This window comes from Eleutherodactylus coqui, chromosome 13, assembly GCF_035609145.1.
Source record: "Eleutherodactylus coqui strain aEleCoq1 chromosome 13, aEleCoq1.hap1, whole genome shotgun sequence".
NCBI lineage: Eukaryota > Metazoa > Chordata > Amphibia > Anura > Eleutherodactylidae > Eleutherodactylus > Eleutherodactylus coqui.
In genome coordinates, this window is record NC_089849.1 from 19,673,429 (window position 1) to 19,690,334 (window position 16,906).

At 47.1% G+C, this 16,906-nt stretch overlaps 1 protein-coding gene across 2 annotated transcripts in view; it reads right to left on the reverse strand.

The window, feature by feature from the left end:
* Positions 1–1,519: 1,519 nt before the first annotated feature.
* CDH26 (cadherin 26) overlaps positions 1,520–16,906 on the reverse strand; it is a 72,416-nt gene continuing 57,029 nt past the window's right edge. For both annotated transcript variants that reach the window (XM_066587685.1, XM_066587686.1), the window contains 9 exons: positions 16,099–16,320; positions 15,435–15,565; positions 12,490–12,546; positions 11,702–11,770; positions 10,126–10,176; positions 8,886–8,933; positions 8,087–8,149; positions 7,332–7,415; positions 1,520–2,767 (listed from right to left, as the gene is read on the reverse strand). In XM_066587685.1, the coding sequence (XP_066443782.1) occupies positions 2,579–2,767; positions 7,332–7,415; positions 8,087–8,149; positions 8,886–8,933; positions 10,126–10,176; positions 11,702–11,770; positions 12,490–12,546; positions 15,435–15,565; positions 16,099–16,320 (914 nt within the window). In that variant the 3' untranslated portion in view covers positions 1,520–2,578. The remainder of the gene's footprint in view (positions 2,768–7,331; positions 7,416–8,086; positions 8,150–8,885; positions 8,934–10,125; positions 10,177–11,701; positions 11,771–12,489; positions 12,547–15,434; positions 15,566–16,098; positions 16,321–16,906) is intronic.

Sequence of the window (16,906 nt, forward strand, 5' to 3'; positions counted from 1 at the left end):
AACAAAAGATGGAATTTGGATTAACTATACCCGATGGCGATGGGTTCATTTCACTAAGTCTTCTATTTCTGTCTGTATGCACACAAGGTACCATATATGATAAGACAGGCGAGGAGTCGCACCTCGTATCAAAGTTGTATCTTTATTAACAACAAAAAAGCAATAACCAAAACATGAATGTGACACAACGCAAAGTATCGGATTCAGTTTGTACAAAGCGGCAAAAATAGAGAAAGTTATAAAACTATACAGTCAGAGGTCCTGCAGTTACCAACGCTCCCAGGAAGATGTGTTGGGCACTGGGATCCCCGAACTTCACAGCCAAAAACTTTTTCTCCGGGCTTGGGAAATATAGAAGAGATGAATTTGGTTTGTACTTGGAAGGATATCAGATACCGGTAGTTGGGGGTCTGACAACTGTGCCTATCAGCATGACTGAAGGGCTGCAGTCTAAAGCTCCTTTTAGACTGACCGACAATAGGCAAGAACATTCGTAAGAACGCTTGCTTTTGCCTGATTGTCGGCCCACTGAAGACTTTCCAGACCCTCTGTACTTTAGAACTGCTCCCCGATCCCTACATAAGAGCTGTCAGCAGTTTTGCCAAACACCCTTAAATCATTGAAGTCTGCAACTTTCTAATACATTATGTGTTCCAATTATCTACCATTTTCAAAATCTCTGCTTGCTATCAGTCATTGAAAATATTCTTTTTCCATGTCCAAAGCTGCCCTGAACACGTGCTATTAACACAGCTGTACAGTGTATCTCCTCTGTGACAAGACATAGGATGGGTTATAAAAGGGGTTTTCTGATGGAATATTTAAAAAAAATAAAAAAAATAAAAAAAACACAGGGACCAGGATAGGAAACATTTTTTTTAAAAATCACTATAATGCAATACTGAAGTATTACAGTATATAGTAAGAGCAATCACGTGATCGCAAGTTTAAGTCCCCTGTGGGGACTATTTAAAGTGTAAAAAACAGTTTGATAAAGTTTTTTTTCAACAGTAAAAAAATATTAAAAGTTAAAAAAAAAGGTGGCATAAAAATTCTAAACAATTAAAAAAACCTAACACATCTAAAACTGCAGTGTGCGTAGAAGTCTGAACTACTAAGATATCACAATATTCATCCTACATTGTGAAAGCTGTATAAAAAAAAAAAGAAGAAAACATGGAATGCCAGGATTGCAATTTTTTCATACCCTGGCATCCAAAAAAGGAGAATAAAAAGTGATCAAAGGGATGTATGTTTCCCAAAATGGTACTAATAAAAACTACAGCTCACCCTGCAAAAAAGAGCCTCACGCGGCACAAGCAACAAAAAAATAAAACCGTTACAAGTCTCAGACTACGTCAAGGGAAAGCATATTCTAAATACTGTATAAATGTAATATCACCGTAATCGTACGGAACCCGCAGAACGTTCATACGGCATCTTCCCTGCGTTGGGAATGCTGTAAAAACTAAACCCACCAAAAATAGCACAAAGGCATTTTTTAAACACCCCCCCCCCCCCCCACTTAATTTTGAAACATTTTTTCCGTACATTATAAATGGTACTACTGAAAAATACAACTCATCCGGCAAAAAACAAAAACAACGAGCCCTCGTAGAGCCACGTCAATGGGAAAATGAAAAAAGTTACGGCTCTTGGAAGTCAGACACAAAAAACAAAATAAAAAATGAATCTATCTGGTCTTAAAGTGGTTGAATGTCCTGCGGGACGACCCCTTTATGCCTCTGGATATAAAGAAGAATGTTTTCTTTGCTGAAAGCAAGTAGAGATTTTTCAAATGGCTTGAAATTGAAACTCGAAAAGAATGTTGCAGAATTGGTCAGAACACAATTATTTCCAGGAGGAATAACAGAGGCACAGCACAATGCAAAGCACTGAGAAGAGATGCTCCAGCGTGGGGAACGTATATACTGTATTTACTAGCACAGACGTGTCAGGAGAGCCAAGCAGTCCTCTTTAAATGACCGCTGCAGCTCTGCTACATTGCAAGCCCTACATATATATATATATATATATATATCATAGCCATTCTGCGACAGAGTCCGGATGAATAGCCCCGTTACCCATGACTCCTCACATGTCTGGCCTCCCTGAGTTCAGCAGAGTCCTGCTTGTCTCCCTTACCAGTTCTTGAAGTAGACGTAAGCTATTTGAGCGGTGATGAGCGGCGGCGGTCTGTCTGGAGGTTCATTCCAGGGGCTCCTCATCAGACATCTTCCAGTCATCTGCACTAGTTAAGTAATCAGTCTACCTTGTCCAGAAATGAGCCGCCGCATTGTATCTCCATAGCTCCTGCCTATGCAATCATCCCAGCAGCCTGTCCGGAGATGTTCTCAGCAGACGATCTCAGTGGTCGATCACTTAGTGACCGGGGACTGTCTCATCTGCCCATTCATCCCCTCATCATCCTTGTACAATACACAGCATATACTAAAGCGTCTGCAGCCAAGCGATAATTCCCCTAAACCGCTCATTAAATAAGCCTTTGTGCGTTCCTTTTCAGATACGTTCCCCAGAATTGCTCAGTGCACCAGCAGACCGTCCCCGCCGCGCCGTCTTACTTCTTGCAGATCTCTTCCAGTCTGGAAAACTTTGGGTCGAAGTCGTCCAAGAAGCTAAAGTCCATTTTGCTGTTGTCTGGGATGGGGAAGTCTATTGCGTCAATCGGCTCCAGCTCTCCCTCGTAGGCGTATGTTCGGGGCCTGTAGGTGCTTATATTATCATCCTCGCTGAAGCTGTGAAGTCTCTGGTAAGCAGAAGAGGTAAAATGGTTAATAAGGGGTTGTACAGTTCCCATTTCACTGTACTAGAGAATCAATAGAGGGGTCCTCTGTTCGGGATCCTCACCTCTTGGTCAGAGTGGTCAGCGGTTATAAAGAGAGTCTCATTCTCTGGAGGACTGTCCTGTCCTGCATTACACAGATAACCCATTGATGCGAATGGACTTTGTGTAATGCTTCATTTCCCCTGCGGGGGTGCTATGGGGAAGTTGAACACCAGATTTACCTCCAAATCACAACCGATCCCTTAAGGTCCCAGCCCAAAGACACTTAGTGACCAATTTGTTGTCATGGGACCCTTTTAACAGGTGAGAATAGTCCAAAGTGAAGAACTCCCTTAAAGGGGTTGTCGGGCCTCTTTTCAACTGATTACCTATCTTCTGCATAGGCCAACAGTAGTTGGTGGATGGGGGTCTGCTGCTCAGGACTCCTGTCCATCAACTAATCATCTGGTCGGCTGTCCAGTACAGCGGGCTGGACATCAGCGGACAGGGTAGGAATTAGGGGGTGCCGGCTTCACTCCCATTGAAATCAATGTTGTGGCTGCTATTCCATTTCCTGCCCAAGACAGGATGTCAGTAACAGTAGCAGGAAGAGCAGCGCAGCACTCACATTGATTTCAATGGGAGTGAAGTTGGCACCCTTACCTCCTCCCATGACCGCTGATGACAACGTCCAGCCCGCTGCACTGCACAGCTCCACTGCTCAGGCGTCACCCAATACCTACTGATGGCCTATCCAGAGGATGGGTTATCACTTGAATAGAGCCCAAAGAAGCCCTTTAAGGGGTAATGCAGGCAGAGACAGTAGACTGAGTCAACCAACAGTCATTAAAGGGGTATCCTGCTAAACACGGGATGGGGGGCCTTTTTTTCCCATAGTTTACTTTTTTTCCCATAAGTTCCTGTTGGGGACTTGAACCTGTGATCCTATGATCAATCAGATAATAGACATCGGCCTTCTGCTATTGGATGGTGGAGAGCTGATGAAATCATAGAGAACTCACTCCCTATGTTAACCACTTACATGCCACAAGCAACATTGATTGCAGCCTGTATGGAATTAACTGCAAGGATCAGAGTTCTCTCCGATTCCCACTGTTGCAGCGGGATCCTGGCTGCCAGTTACAGCCAGCGGATGGCGCGGGTTCAGCTCCTGAGCCTGTGACATCTACTTGCCTACATATACGGCACTTTGCACAAACCACTTCCCTCCCATGACATCCATGTAGATCGGGGGGCGGGAAGGAGTTGTACAAGATTAGAAGTATATGCCTGCCTTCTTCCAGAATCGGCGCCACATCTGTCCATAGGTTGTGTCTGTTGTTGCAGCTCAGCATCATTGAAGTGAATAGGGCCAAGCTGCAATACCACAAACAGCCTGTGAACAGGGGTGGCACTGTTTCTGAAAGAAAGCAGCCATGTGTTTCTAATCCTGTAGATAACTATTATTGGGGTCTATAGGCTCCACAAATATCAGTGTAGACTTTCTTGTACGTGGGCAGCGCCATTTCTGGTTGGAATTCTTATTTCCGTATTCTCAATCTAAACGGAAAGTAACATTTCTGATGGTGCCCCAAAACTAGAAGAAATTCACAACTTCATCAAATTCCAGTTTCTATGTCTACCCTGAACCCGTTTCATTTTGCAGAGCGGGCGTCAGCGATTGTGCGCCCGCAGTTGAATGGACTAAGTATCGACGCACCGCTGCACCGCATACATGCACGTGCTTTGCTGCGAGACCTGCGTGCGTCCTGTTATAATAGCCTGACAATGCCTGTGATGGGAGGATTACAGACAGCAGCTGTATGACGCGTGCGTTCCTCCGGCTTGGACGGGATCCATTAGCCGTGACTCACTGCTCTCGCACTTGGCACTTGAGGTTTCTGCTAATTTGCCATGTTATTAGGTTTGCCTATTGTTACCGAGGGCGTGCCGATAGGTGTAATGATATAAACAGATTCATTACAGGAAGGGTGTTGGGTTTATATAAACCACACGCGACTTGGCTCGACACCAAGGAGCGATCTACGGGCTGCGGAAGTTATAATTAAGCGCTGAGTTAGGAAAAAACTGCCGCGTACCGGAGAAAGTTACTGTCAGGATCCATCAAATCGCGTTCTTGCTGCTATAATAATCCGAGAGGCGCTAAACTGCTTATTATAGTAGATTAACTTTTCACAACTTGCAGCCTTTCCGATCCGTACCCCCCGGCTGATGATGAGCACCAGCGTCCTGCACAGTGTGACGGCGCGGCGAGGAGCGATGTCAGCGACAAGTCACATCCTCAAGGTGATGGTTTGAAAAGGGCATTTTGGACATTAGAAGTTTCCAAGTAGAACAACAGAGACCTGAATGTAATAGAGATCCATCACTGGTATGGAGGCAGGCGGAATGGACAACTCTTAAAGGGCAGCTCCATTATTGCACAACCTCTGTCCCCGGCTCATAGTATATTGCAGCACTGGAGCCGTGTTGTTAAGGCTTGGTCTCCGCGCAGGAGAAGAAGTCCTCACATACTAGATTTAGAGACCCATGGTCACCATTAGAGATGAGCGAACGTACTCGGATAAGCACTACTCGTCCGAGTAATATGCTTTATCCGAGTACCTCCCCGCTCGTCCTGAAAGATTCGGGACGCGCTGCGGAGCGGGGAGCTGCAGGGGAGAGCGGGGAGGAACGGAGGGGAGATCTTTCTCTCCTTCTCTCCCGCCCGCTCTGCCCCGCTCCCCGCTGCGACTCACCTGTCAGCAGCAGAGCGCCCCGAATCTTTCAGGACGAGCGGGGAGGTACTCGGATAAAGCACATTACTCGGACGAGTAGTGCTTATCCGAGTACGTTCGCTCATCTCTAGTCACCATGGATAGATTAGAACTGCCCATCAATGTGCATCTTGAAGGACTCCACTAGCAGCTAAATGGGTTTTACCACCATAGTAAGCCTGGGGAAGTTTGTTTCTCCTTGTGGAGACCCCCAAGTTGGCACAATGGTCCCTGGGAAAAAGCTATGCAAACACCAGATGGAAAAATGTCTCCTATTGGAAGATAGCTTTTCTATACCTGTAGTCAGTGTCCGACCCTCTAACCGGCCTTGCAATATGACTAAGGCCAGATTTACACGGACGTATTTGCGAGCACAATACTCAGAGAATAGAGCCCATTGATTTTAATGGGTTTCTTCACATTTCCATATTTTGTGCACACACTTCAGTGCATATGTGCACCAAAAGTCCCCATATAAGTCAATAGGGGATGCATAAATGCGCGCATAATACGCAAGGAGATGCGCAATACGCGGCATAATTCCATGGGCAAAAGAACACATCTGGACCTCGTTAGATTAATTAGCCATTTCAATTGGTGCTTCTTTGTTTGCCACGCTCAATGAACATGTCCTGCGGGTGCAAAACATGCGGTAACATACACCGATATGTGTTGTAAGAAGCCTCTCTCGGTGCACATAAAGCGTGCTCAAATGCACATATGCTCGTGTGAAGGGGGCCTAAGGGTGCATTTACATGGATGAGTGAGATTTCAGTCGAGTGTTGCACTAGTAAACACGCAATGTTTTATGCGATTGCATTGTAGTTGCATAGAGCTCACGTTCACGCGCGAGCGCGTTGCAATTTTTTCTTTTGCGCCCGTGGGGCATGATGGGCCATTCTTGAACAGAAATAGGACAAGCTGCAATTTTTTGATTTCACAGCATCGATGTGAATAAATATATTGAGATTGCGTCATTTTCACGTGCGAGTTCCATCCATATCCCTATCAGACAGAACTTGTGCTTGAAAAATCATCTGTGTGAACACACCCGCAAATGTCCTGCAGTCCCTCCGTGGTTACCCACACAGGATAATGGATCAGCGGGAGTGTGACTGCTGGGACCCACACGGATCCAAAAAGTAGACGTCCCAAAGGGCACCAATACACATGAGCACCGCTGCTCCGTTTACATCAATGCTGGAAGCAGCAGTGTTCAAGCATTTGGCAATCTTTGGGGTTCCATTGTAATGAATGGGGCAGCGGCGTATATGCTCCTCTGCAATTCACGCACAACTTTCAGGACCCTCATTCATGGGATAGGGGGGGGTTCTTCTACACTCCAATACTCTGCTTGGGATCCCCTTATTAGTTGCTACTAGAGATGAGCAAGCATACTCGCTAAGGCTAACTACTCGAGCGAGTAGTGCCTTAGTCGAGTATCTCCCCGCTCGTGTCTAAAGATTCGTCTGCCGGCGCGGGTGACAGGTGAGTTGCGGCGGTGAGCAGGGAGGAGCTCTCCCTGGGATCTCCCCTCCGTTCCTCCCCACTCTCCCCCGCCGCTCCCCGCCCACCGCCGGCACCCGAATCTTTAGACACGAGCGGGCAGATACTCGACTAAGGCGCTACTCGCTCATCTCTAGTGGCTACATTACTATTTCTTGCTCTGATGGTCCCAGCGCATTGGTGTATAACATGCACCATATATACCAGCATGAATACCAGACGGGAACAGGGATGATGAGAATCCGGTGAAGACCTTCACGCACCTCATTGAGCATGTCTCCGATTCTCTCTACAAACATGTTCTCAGGTCTCCTCCTTAGGGATTCGGTCTTCATGTATTTGCTATTCTATAATTAAAACAAATGCAAAAACGTAAGATGAATAAATGTACCCTGATTGTAGAGGAGGTGAAGACCCCCTACCTGCGCCTAGCCCAATTATTATTGTACTGTGATGCACGCAGGTCAGTCCGCTGCTTTATTAGTTGTGATGCTCATTTCTTTTATTTTAAGGACATCTAGTGGTGAACCAGGAAACTGCAGGCACACGCTGCAATGTCATACAATAGTAAGGGCTCTTTCACACCAGTGTTTACCACCACGTATTACGCTCGCGGGTCTTGCATGTGTAATACACAGTAATAATCTTTACATTATTTTCAACGGTGCCTCTCACACAATGCGTGTGCGCAAAAAAACCGTATTGGATTCGTTGGGACAGTCTTTGATTTTGAGTGCTGTCCACTCATCCAGGAAGAAAGAGCAAAGTCCACCTCCCACCTGCCCTTCTCACTCCCGAGCCGTGCGCCAGTAACCTCTGTCCAGCAGCAGCATCACTTCTCATATACTGGCGGTTGGACGTCGGCTCTGTATAGAGAATAGCCTGACTCCACCTCCCATCGCCCAAAGAAATCCATATATATATATATACACATACATACATACATACACATATATAATTAGTCAGTCAGTCTCCCATTAATATCCACCTGTCCCCCAAGCATTGCAGGACGGCTTACCTGTGACAAGGTGTGACTTTGCCCTGAGTGCCTAGAGGCAGGTCTTATACTTCCAGCGCCGCCCTGTTAATACAAACAGCATAAAATTAACCTGATTTACTTAGTCAACGGTTTAAATTAGCAGCCAGCAGAACAGTGAATGCAGCTCTGGGCCATATACACTGAATGGCCCCTTCATTAGAGCCCCGGCCCTCTAACAATTGGATCTTCCCTGTAAGGAGATTCTCCCCGTGACCCCGGAGTGCAGCATACAATCACGTGACAAGGTTTCTGTGGATCAGTTTCAGCGTGAATCCTCATTGGATGGGAAAATCCAGCGATCTTAGTGACTTCGAACAAGGCCCGGTCACCGAGGCTAGACTAACCAGGGTCGGGATGTCACTGCCGACTGCATGGGGTTCCTAATGTAATGGTATGCAGAGTATACAGAGAACGGTGTGAGCGAGGAAAGATTCCACAAAAAGGGGATCCAGTAGACATAGAATTGCTTCGGTTCTGAAGGTCAAAGAAGATCCAACGCGCTACTAGATGGGGGTCTCTAATAAAGTGGTCATTTGGTGTATACTTATCTGCATCCTCTGTGACGGGATGACTAAAGACCGCTCTCCACAGTCTCTACAATGGCTGACTGCTGTAGCTTTCTATCCCAAATAACAGGAACAGCAGCTCTGGAGCAAAAACTGCTGCTCGAACAAACAAAATACTGCAAGCAGGTACCTGAGCAGGAGTATATTGTATCATTTGGAAGATGTAGTGTACGCCACAAGCCAGTTCTCAACGAATGGCAGTATACACTCACCGGGTTCCAGGACTGTGTCCGCGCTGCAGGAGCTCGCCGGGCTGTTGGCTGCAAGAATAAAGCATGATATCTGCTATCATTGTGGTCTATGGCTTGTTAAGTAGCAGAACTGTTCGGGATTTGGGACTCATCCTGCTGTTCCGCTTGCTTAGAGCTGGAGGGTAGCGGTGCAGTGTATAATGTACGCTGTGCCGCAGCTCAATGCTTTGTGAGGGGTAAGTAAAGAAGATAGTTATCGGTCGCTACTAATGACTGTGGTTCAGTAGCGGGGGCTTGGCAGTGAGTCCAGGTAGGCCCTATTAAATGGGGTGTTAGGGTCTTTTTTAACTGATAATCTATCGTCTCAATAGGTTATCAGTAATGGATGGATGGGGTCCGCCTCTTGGAACCCTGACCTATCCCCTGGATAGGTTATCAGTAGTGGATGAACGGGGTCCGCCACTCGGGACCCCGACCTTCCCCTGGATAGGTTTTCAGTAGTGGATGAACGGGGTCGGCCACTAGGAACCCTGACCTTCCCCTGGATAGGTTATCAGTAGTGGATGGATTGGGTTTGTGCAAATAATAAATGTAATCATAATAACTTTCTGGAATATAGAGGGATAACTTACAGGGCCACAGAGGGGGCATTATTAGTTTGTGGGGGCTACAGAGAGGGCTCTAGTACTATGGAAGGGGGGGGAAGTAGCGGCAGGATGGGGAGACAAGTCATGGCTAGAAGAAGTCTTCATAGCGGTCTGGGCCCAGATAGAGAAGTTAAATTAAAACAGATGGTACCAATCTGAGAAGACACTACTTGTGATCACCGGATGTAACTGCACTGTAATCACTATCACTGGAAGTTACTGCACTGTAATCACTATCACTGGAGGTAACTGGACTGTAATCTGTATCTGTACTATCATTGTACAGAAATGGTATCTATTATTTATAGATATTCTAGCAATGTGAAGACTCAGAGGGGCACTATTACTATGAAAGGGATGACTCCGCTTTCAGGCAGGGGTGCCCCTCTTTGCCTGATCAGTTAGGGACAGTTGTCCATTCTTCCTCCTGGAGAGATGCAATTCGTCCATGCAAGTACTCTTTGTGTGTGTTTGCAGTTTTATATGGACACATTTGCGTCCTACCTGTGGAGCGGCACCTTTGTGCACCAGGCGGACATAACGATAATCATATTATTTGGAAGACATAGCAAAATCCACAAGCCAGTTATTTACTAATGGCAGTATACACTCACCGGCTTCAAGGACTGTGTCCGCGTTATATGAGGTCGCTCAACTGCCTCCTCCTGCAAAAAAAAAGCGTGAAATTTGTTATTGCAGTTTATGACTTGTTAAGTAGCAACATATCAATACCGTTGCTTCCAACTATCCAGGATTCGGTGGGACACGCTTGGCTTTCAGGGATGGTTCCAACGTCCTGGGTTGTAGGTGACAGGAGAGGGGAATGGGGGAGTCAGGTAACTTGATATTAGGTGTGTTGCTGGGATCTGTAGTTCTAAGCTTCAAAGCAGCACAGCCCTCACAGGGTTAATTAATTGTGCTGGCTGGGTGTGGTACTTTCTGCTAGCCAATCTCCTGTGTCTGTGCTCACATATAAACCCAGCTCCTGGTTAGTCTTTGTCTGGTGTTCATGGTGAGCAGTCATGAATCCTTGTCTGTTGAAGCTTGCTGTGTGATCTGTGTCTTGCTGGTTCATGTCAGTTTGTTCGTTTATATTCTGTCAGTTTTGTGTTAGCTTGCTGTGTGACCTGCTATCTGTGTCCTGTCCTGTTGCAGCGTTCTGTGTGATCTGTGTCCGGTACCGCTGGACTCCTGGTTAGTGTAGGGACTAGCGGTATAGCCAGGAGCCGTGAAGTTTGGCCCTCTAGCTTTCACGTTTTGTACAAAATGTCAACTAATACCCGGTATTAATGTTCAGCTTCCTATCTGTTACTAGTGGTTGCATTTTGGCTGCTGTATGCTGTGTATTCGGGCTCTGTGTGTCCTGTTGTTCAGTCCCTGTCATGTGGCATGTGAATGCATCCTGTTCTGGTGCGTGGCTCCTAGGATCAGCTAGGGCCCAGAGCCGAAGACCGCTGAGCTTCCCTTATTGGGGCAATGTCCCCGCTTAGGTAGGGCCAGGTCAACCTCCCGGTAGCACAGGGTCAGTTGCTTGAAACCTGTGTGACCCTAGTGCAACCTGTGTGCATGCATCCTTCCCTCTTTGGGTACGATTGTGTGGGCCCCGTGCTTAGTTTGCCCACATGATCGTAACACTTGGGACTGTGAGGGGGTCACTGAGGGGCACTATTATTGTGAGATGGTTAGTAAAAGGCACTATTACCTTGATAGGATCATTGAGGGGCACTATTACTGTGAGGGGGTCACTGAGGGGCACCATTACTGTGAGGGGGTCACTGAGGGGCACCATTACTGTGAGGGGGTCACTGAGGGGCACCATTACTGTGAGGGGGTCACTGAGGGGCACCATTACTGTGAGGGGGTCACTGAGGGGCACCATTACTGTGAGGGGGTCACTGAGGGGCACCATTACTGTGAGGGGGTCACTGAGGGGCACCATTACTGTGAGGGGGTCACTGAGGGGCACCATTACTGTGAGGGGGTCACTGAGGGGCACAGTTAAAATGAGAGAGTCACTAATGGGCATTATTACGATTACTGTGAGGAGGGGTCACTAACGAGCACTCTTACTGTAAGGGGCCAAAAAGGGCATGGCTTAGCATAAAAGGACATGGCCTACTATTAAAAAAAAAATTGTCCCTCTTTCCAGTTCAAAATTTCAGGAGATATGGCAGTAGGCTAAACACTTACATCCCAAGATGGATACTGATTCCTTGGAAATGTACTGGATTGCCGTCTGGATCCAACTGCTTCGCGATCCTGCAATATATTATTAGAGTACTTATTTGAAAAATGCTATACAGTATACGTACCTACAGTATGGGTGGTATACAGTACACCTACTTTATGGATATCAGTACACTGCCTATAGTATAGGTGATATACAGTATATGTTCCTACAGTCTGGGTGAGGCTGATCTGCTATATACTCTTTAGACGTATTGTACTCCATCACAGCCATCTCCTGCCTTATCTGAGACTCAAGCTGCGCTACCAGCAACTGAAGCTTACCCCAGCAAAATCAGCCGATTGTCAGGGGTGCCGAGCGCTGGGTCAATTAGCTGTTCGTTCCGGGCGCCCCATTCTGGGAGGAGATGTGCAAATTAGCAGAATCCCTTAAATGTATTAGATACACTGTGGCAGCAAACTTTAAATCGTCACCAAACACAATAAAAGACTTTGAAAAAGTCAAGGTAAAGTTTGCGGCAATTTTGCATTTAATCCGGTAATTGTCAAGTTAAAGTTTGCTACATGTGTGCACGGCTCGGTTTTGTACAATTGGGCTCCCATAGAAAAGTGTGGGGCCGTTTCTGTAACTCAGAGATATATTGAGATTTGTCTGTCACAGATCCGATGGCACGCTCCATCGGATGCGGTATGTACGCAGTTATGTGTCGGAGCATGGTATGGCAATCTGTGTCACCGTACAGCCTGTGATTGAGGCCCAACGCATAGGATGTTTACAACATTTCTGTTACCTTTGCCGCATATTCTGTATTTCCATTTCCATTAGCCACGAGAACCGCCGGGGAGGCCTGGTGGAACAGGATGAAGAGAGGATGAATGGGACATATACACATTTATACAAATGAGGGTCTCAAGAAGTATTATAATGGTGCAGACATCCTGTACTGCACCGCACTATACTTATAGTGACAGAAGAGGCTGTAGCTAATGATACATCTGGTAATCGAGGGAAGTTGGCATCTAGTCTTGATGGTACACTATGGTGGAAGCGTGGCTTGCCAATGGCGGAGTAGGTCGCGTGTGAAGCGCTCCCTGCTATCCTACCACTACAGTGGACTGCCCAGGGACTGAGAATCCACCAATGGGGCAAAGAAAGGGTGCAGGTATGTCTGCCCGTGTGCTTCCTTTGTGACCCTCTCGGTGCCCTGTACCAATATCGTGCCAGCATAGTCGTCCTGTAGCTCCTGCCACTAATTCCTCATTGAGCTCTGCAGTAGACGCTGAATGGGACAGGAAGGCTCGTATAAGGGCCTTGCCCACAAAGATGGACTTCTTCAGAGATGGAAGCTTTACGACATGATCTGCAGCACATGGGGCAGAGAATAGCAGCGGTGGAGGAAACACAGGAAAACATTTTGGATTCACTGGACTCCCACAGACAAGCTATAGAGGAGCAAGCGCTTCAGATCCCCCATCTGGATGACCTGGAGAACCACCATCCATGGAATGACCTTCACATTCGAGGTCTCAGCAAGGACATCACAGCACCCTAGTTGGAAGCCTTCAGCAACCTCCTCCAGAGACCCCCTGGCTGACCGATTGAATTAGACATGGATACATCAATCTTTCAGGCCTAAATCTGATTCTGCACGTCCTCGGGACATTATTTGGACATACACTTTTATAATGAAACTTTGGCACTGCGCAGAGCCTTGAAAGCCCTACTTACAGCACTGCAAAAAAGGAGGGTTAGTATCGTTGAGGGTATCCATTTCAGCTACGAACCTATAAATGGGGTAAATCTGCTGTGTTTAAGCCCTTTGGCGACCTCCTGGTGTTTCTAGGAACTCTTGATCTTTAGATTTACTAGAATGGCCTACCCCCACTCCCAACTTCTTGCTGGTATCCCACCCTGCAGAGAGGCATGGCATACTGTGGGATGAAGACCGCAGCATCAGATTCACAGTAGGGACATACCTGAAGCTCTCATATACATTAAATACAATCTCTATGCAGTGCTTTATGCCGGTTCTAACTTGTATAACTCTCCTCACTTGTTGCCGGAGGCGTTCGCTCACTATCGCACCTTCCTCGCAGGTTTCTCTCCTTAAATGGTCCTTGAGTTGGGTCTAGTCATTTATTTAATATTTCAGTTATTCTTGTGGCGGAGATGATGTGGCTTCCTCTACCCCCCGCTATCGGCTTCCTCTACCCCTCGGTAGGGCTTACAGTACTAGACGCCGTTTACAATTGTACTTTTACGCACATAGTTTGTTAATGCTGCAGGGAATAGTTTCCTGGTGAGACCCCCCTGATACAGAACATAGTAACATAGTATGTAAGGCTGAAGAAAGCCCCATGTCCATCCAGTTCAGCCTATTACCCCCTCAATGCGGATCCAGAAACCAACTTCCCCATTTTAGGCCCGCCGGTATAAGAACAGGTCGGATTCCACATGCGGAAACCCACAGCTAAATCCGGTTCCGACGCGGCCAGCGTCCTCACGGAAATGTTTAAATCTGTTTTGCGGATGGTCGCGACGGCTCACCATCGGACATGCGCAGTACAGATTTTTATTTTTTCTATACCGTCACTAGGCATTGAGGGGGGTAACCGTGACCGATCCGCAATGTCAATTGCAGATGAGCCGCGGGTCGGACGGCTTCCATTGACTTCAATGGAATCCACATGAAAATAGAGCATGCTGTGATTTTTCATCCACTCGCGAAAATCGCAATTCGATTCCGCAAGTGTGTAGGAAAAAGTGTTTTTACATTACAGACTCCGAATGGTATTTGGTGTAGATCCACAGTGCGGACGCCGACTGCAGATTTCACAATGCAAATCCGTTCATGTGCCACCGGCCTAAGGGAAAGTATTCCTTCCCGACTCCAATCTGGCAAAACACTGAGGATGATCGTACGCCAAGCTGTCCACCGACCCAGCGACCTACAGATTGGCTACCTCTCTACTCCAGTCCCTGCTCTACATGCTGAGCCATCGTAGGCCTGGAGCTCGCTGGACGGCATCAGTATGGACATGTGCTAAATATTCTCTGGTACAATCCTTTTAACTCTTTCCAATCCACTGTCTGACGTCTTCCTACATTCGGATTGAAGCTTGTACAGCTCCAATGTCAGAAGACGTCCAACAGGGTATTCTTACCGTCTATTGCCAGACGCTCCGCTGTTGGAGCCTCTCTGGTGCACACAGATGGCACTGTTGTATAACAGCAAAAAGAGAAAGCCTTTTAGGAAACCCTGAATCCAAAATTGGATTGGAAAGGGTTAATGCAGATCTCACCCGCAAATTTCATCCATGTGAACATGCCCCTAAAGAGCAGTACAGAACATGTAGTACTGCACTGTACTGCAGAGAGGCGCTACTAGACAGTCAATCAGAGCACGCACTTCACTAACACAGGGCTTTACCAGGGAAGTACAGAGGTCATTGTACTTTGAGTAGTAGTTTGACAGCACGGTCTCAAGTCACCAGATAGATATGCAGCCAACCAATGACAACCCTGTGGGGATGAACAGCCATATTAATGATCGTTTGCCCGATTACAGAGTCTCAATCGCCCCAACTAATGGCTTGGCAGACCAGCACTGATCTCGTTGATCACTCCTCGTCTACTGGAGTAGGTTGCTCCATGTAAATGAACCTCTTACATTGGACGCTTGAACACTGCCCCCTAGTGCTGGTGGAGTGGGTGCATCTATCTAATAAGACTTACCTGAGATAGAACGCTTCCCCCCTCCTCATTATATTGGATCAAGGTCTGATTGCCCTCCTCAGTTCCAGGCATTTTAGGATGTTTCTTTCCGTCGGGGCCACAAAGGAAGCACACAAGCAGACCTAACGCCACTGTACCGGAAAGCAGAACAGGATTAGCATATGAGAAGCGCGAAGGAGAAAACTGCAGCCCTCACCGGGGTCCTGGGTTCGAATCCTACAAAGGACAAACTGGGTCGGGAGTCTGTATGTTCTCCCACGCTCCATAAACATAGTGATGGATTAAAGTGACCCTCCGGTCCTGGAGAAACAAAGATGGCCGCAGCGCTTCTCTGACTACCTGATGTATGCTGTGTATTAGTATCCATCGGTAGTCTAAGACCCTACATGCTGCTCTGATTGGTCAATGCTGGTCGATCAAAGCAGGTGTATTGTCTTAGACTATAATTAATGATACACAGTATGCACCAGGAAGTCAGACAAGCGGTGCGGCCATCTTTATTTCTCTAGGGCCGGAGGGTCGCTTTATTTGGCTCCCTATGAAATTGGTCCCAGTGGTTGTGTGGCCAGGGAATTAGACTAGGAGCGCTGCAGTATATGTTGGTGCTATATACGAGGTAGCAAGAAATAAAGTAAGTACATAAGTGTTGCAGTCCTATACTTACATAGGAAGAAGAGCAGAGCCCCAATTATGGCCCCGATTCCCCCACCGCCCAGCTGATGTGCAGCGGGCTCCAACCTCTCGCAGTTCTCTCCATCCGGACAACTGCACACCCGGACATTCAGGACTTGGCGGCTGGACGTTCCCTGCCGGTCATAGATCTGCAGGGGGATGGTGTAGTTCCCCTTTTTGAGGTTTTGAAGCATTAAGATTTCCACAGCTCTGTCTGCAAAAAATAAAACAGAGACCACCATACAAATTGTGCAGAAATGGGTTTTCTGACCATAATAATCCTAGTAGTGCAAATTAAAGGGTTATAGTCGGACTACTTGGATCATGAGTACAACCGGGGATATATAGTGACTGGCCTCCTTATTAGAGCCCCGCCCTGTGGTCATCTATGGAACTCACAGGTTTTTACTCTAAAAATTGGAAGAAAATGTAACGTTTCACGGACTTACGGTTAATAGTGGGCCAAACGTGGCAAACAACGCATGCATTTCAGAACATTTAGCCAAGAACACGTTCCCATGAATTTTTTTTTCTTTTTGGGAAAGATGGCCAGGATTTCACTGCGTTCTGCTTGGAGCCGAGGGGGCGGGTGTGTTGGCTTGGTGCTGCGGCCCTGCAGGGCTGGAGTTCTAGGTTTGAATCAGACCTTGATGTGGCTTAGAGCCGGGGACCCCACCGGTGCAGGGCAGCAGAGCTAACCACTGGGCCGCTGCCATCACCACCACTGTTTCCAAGGATTAGAGAACACGATTTGTACTCCTATTGATTTTAATCGAAGTCGGCTTCGAGAGTCCTGATTC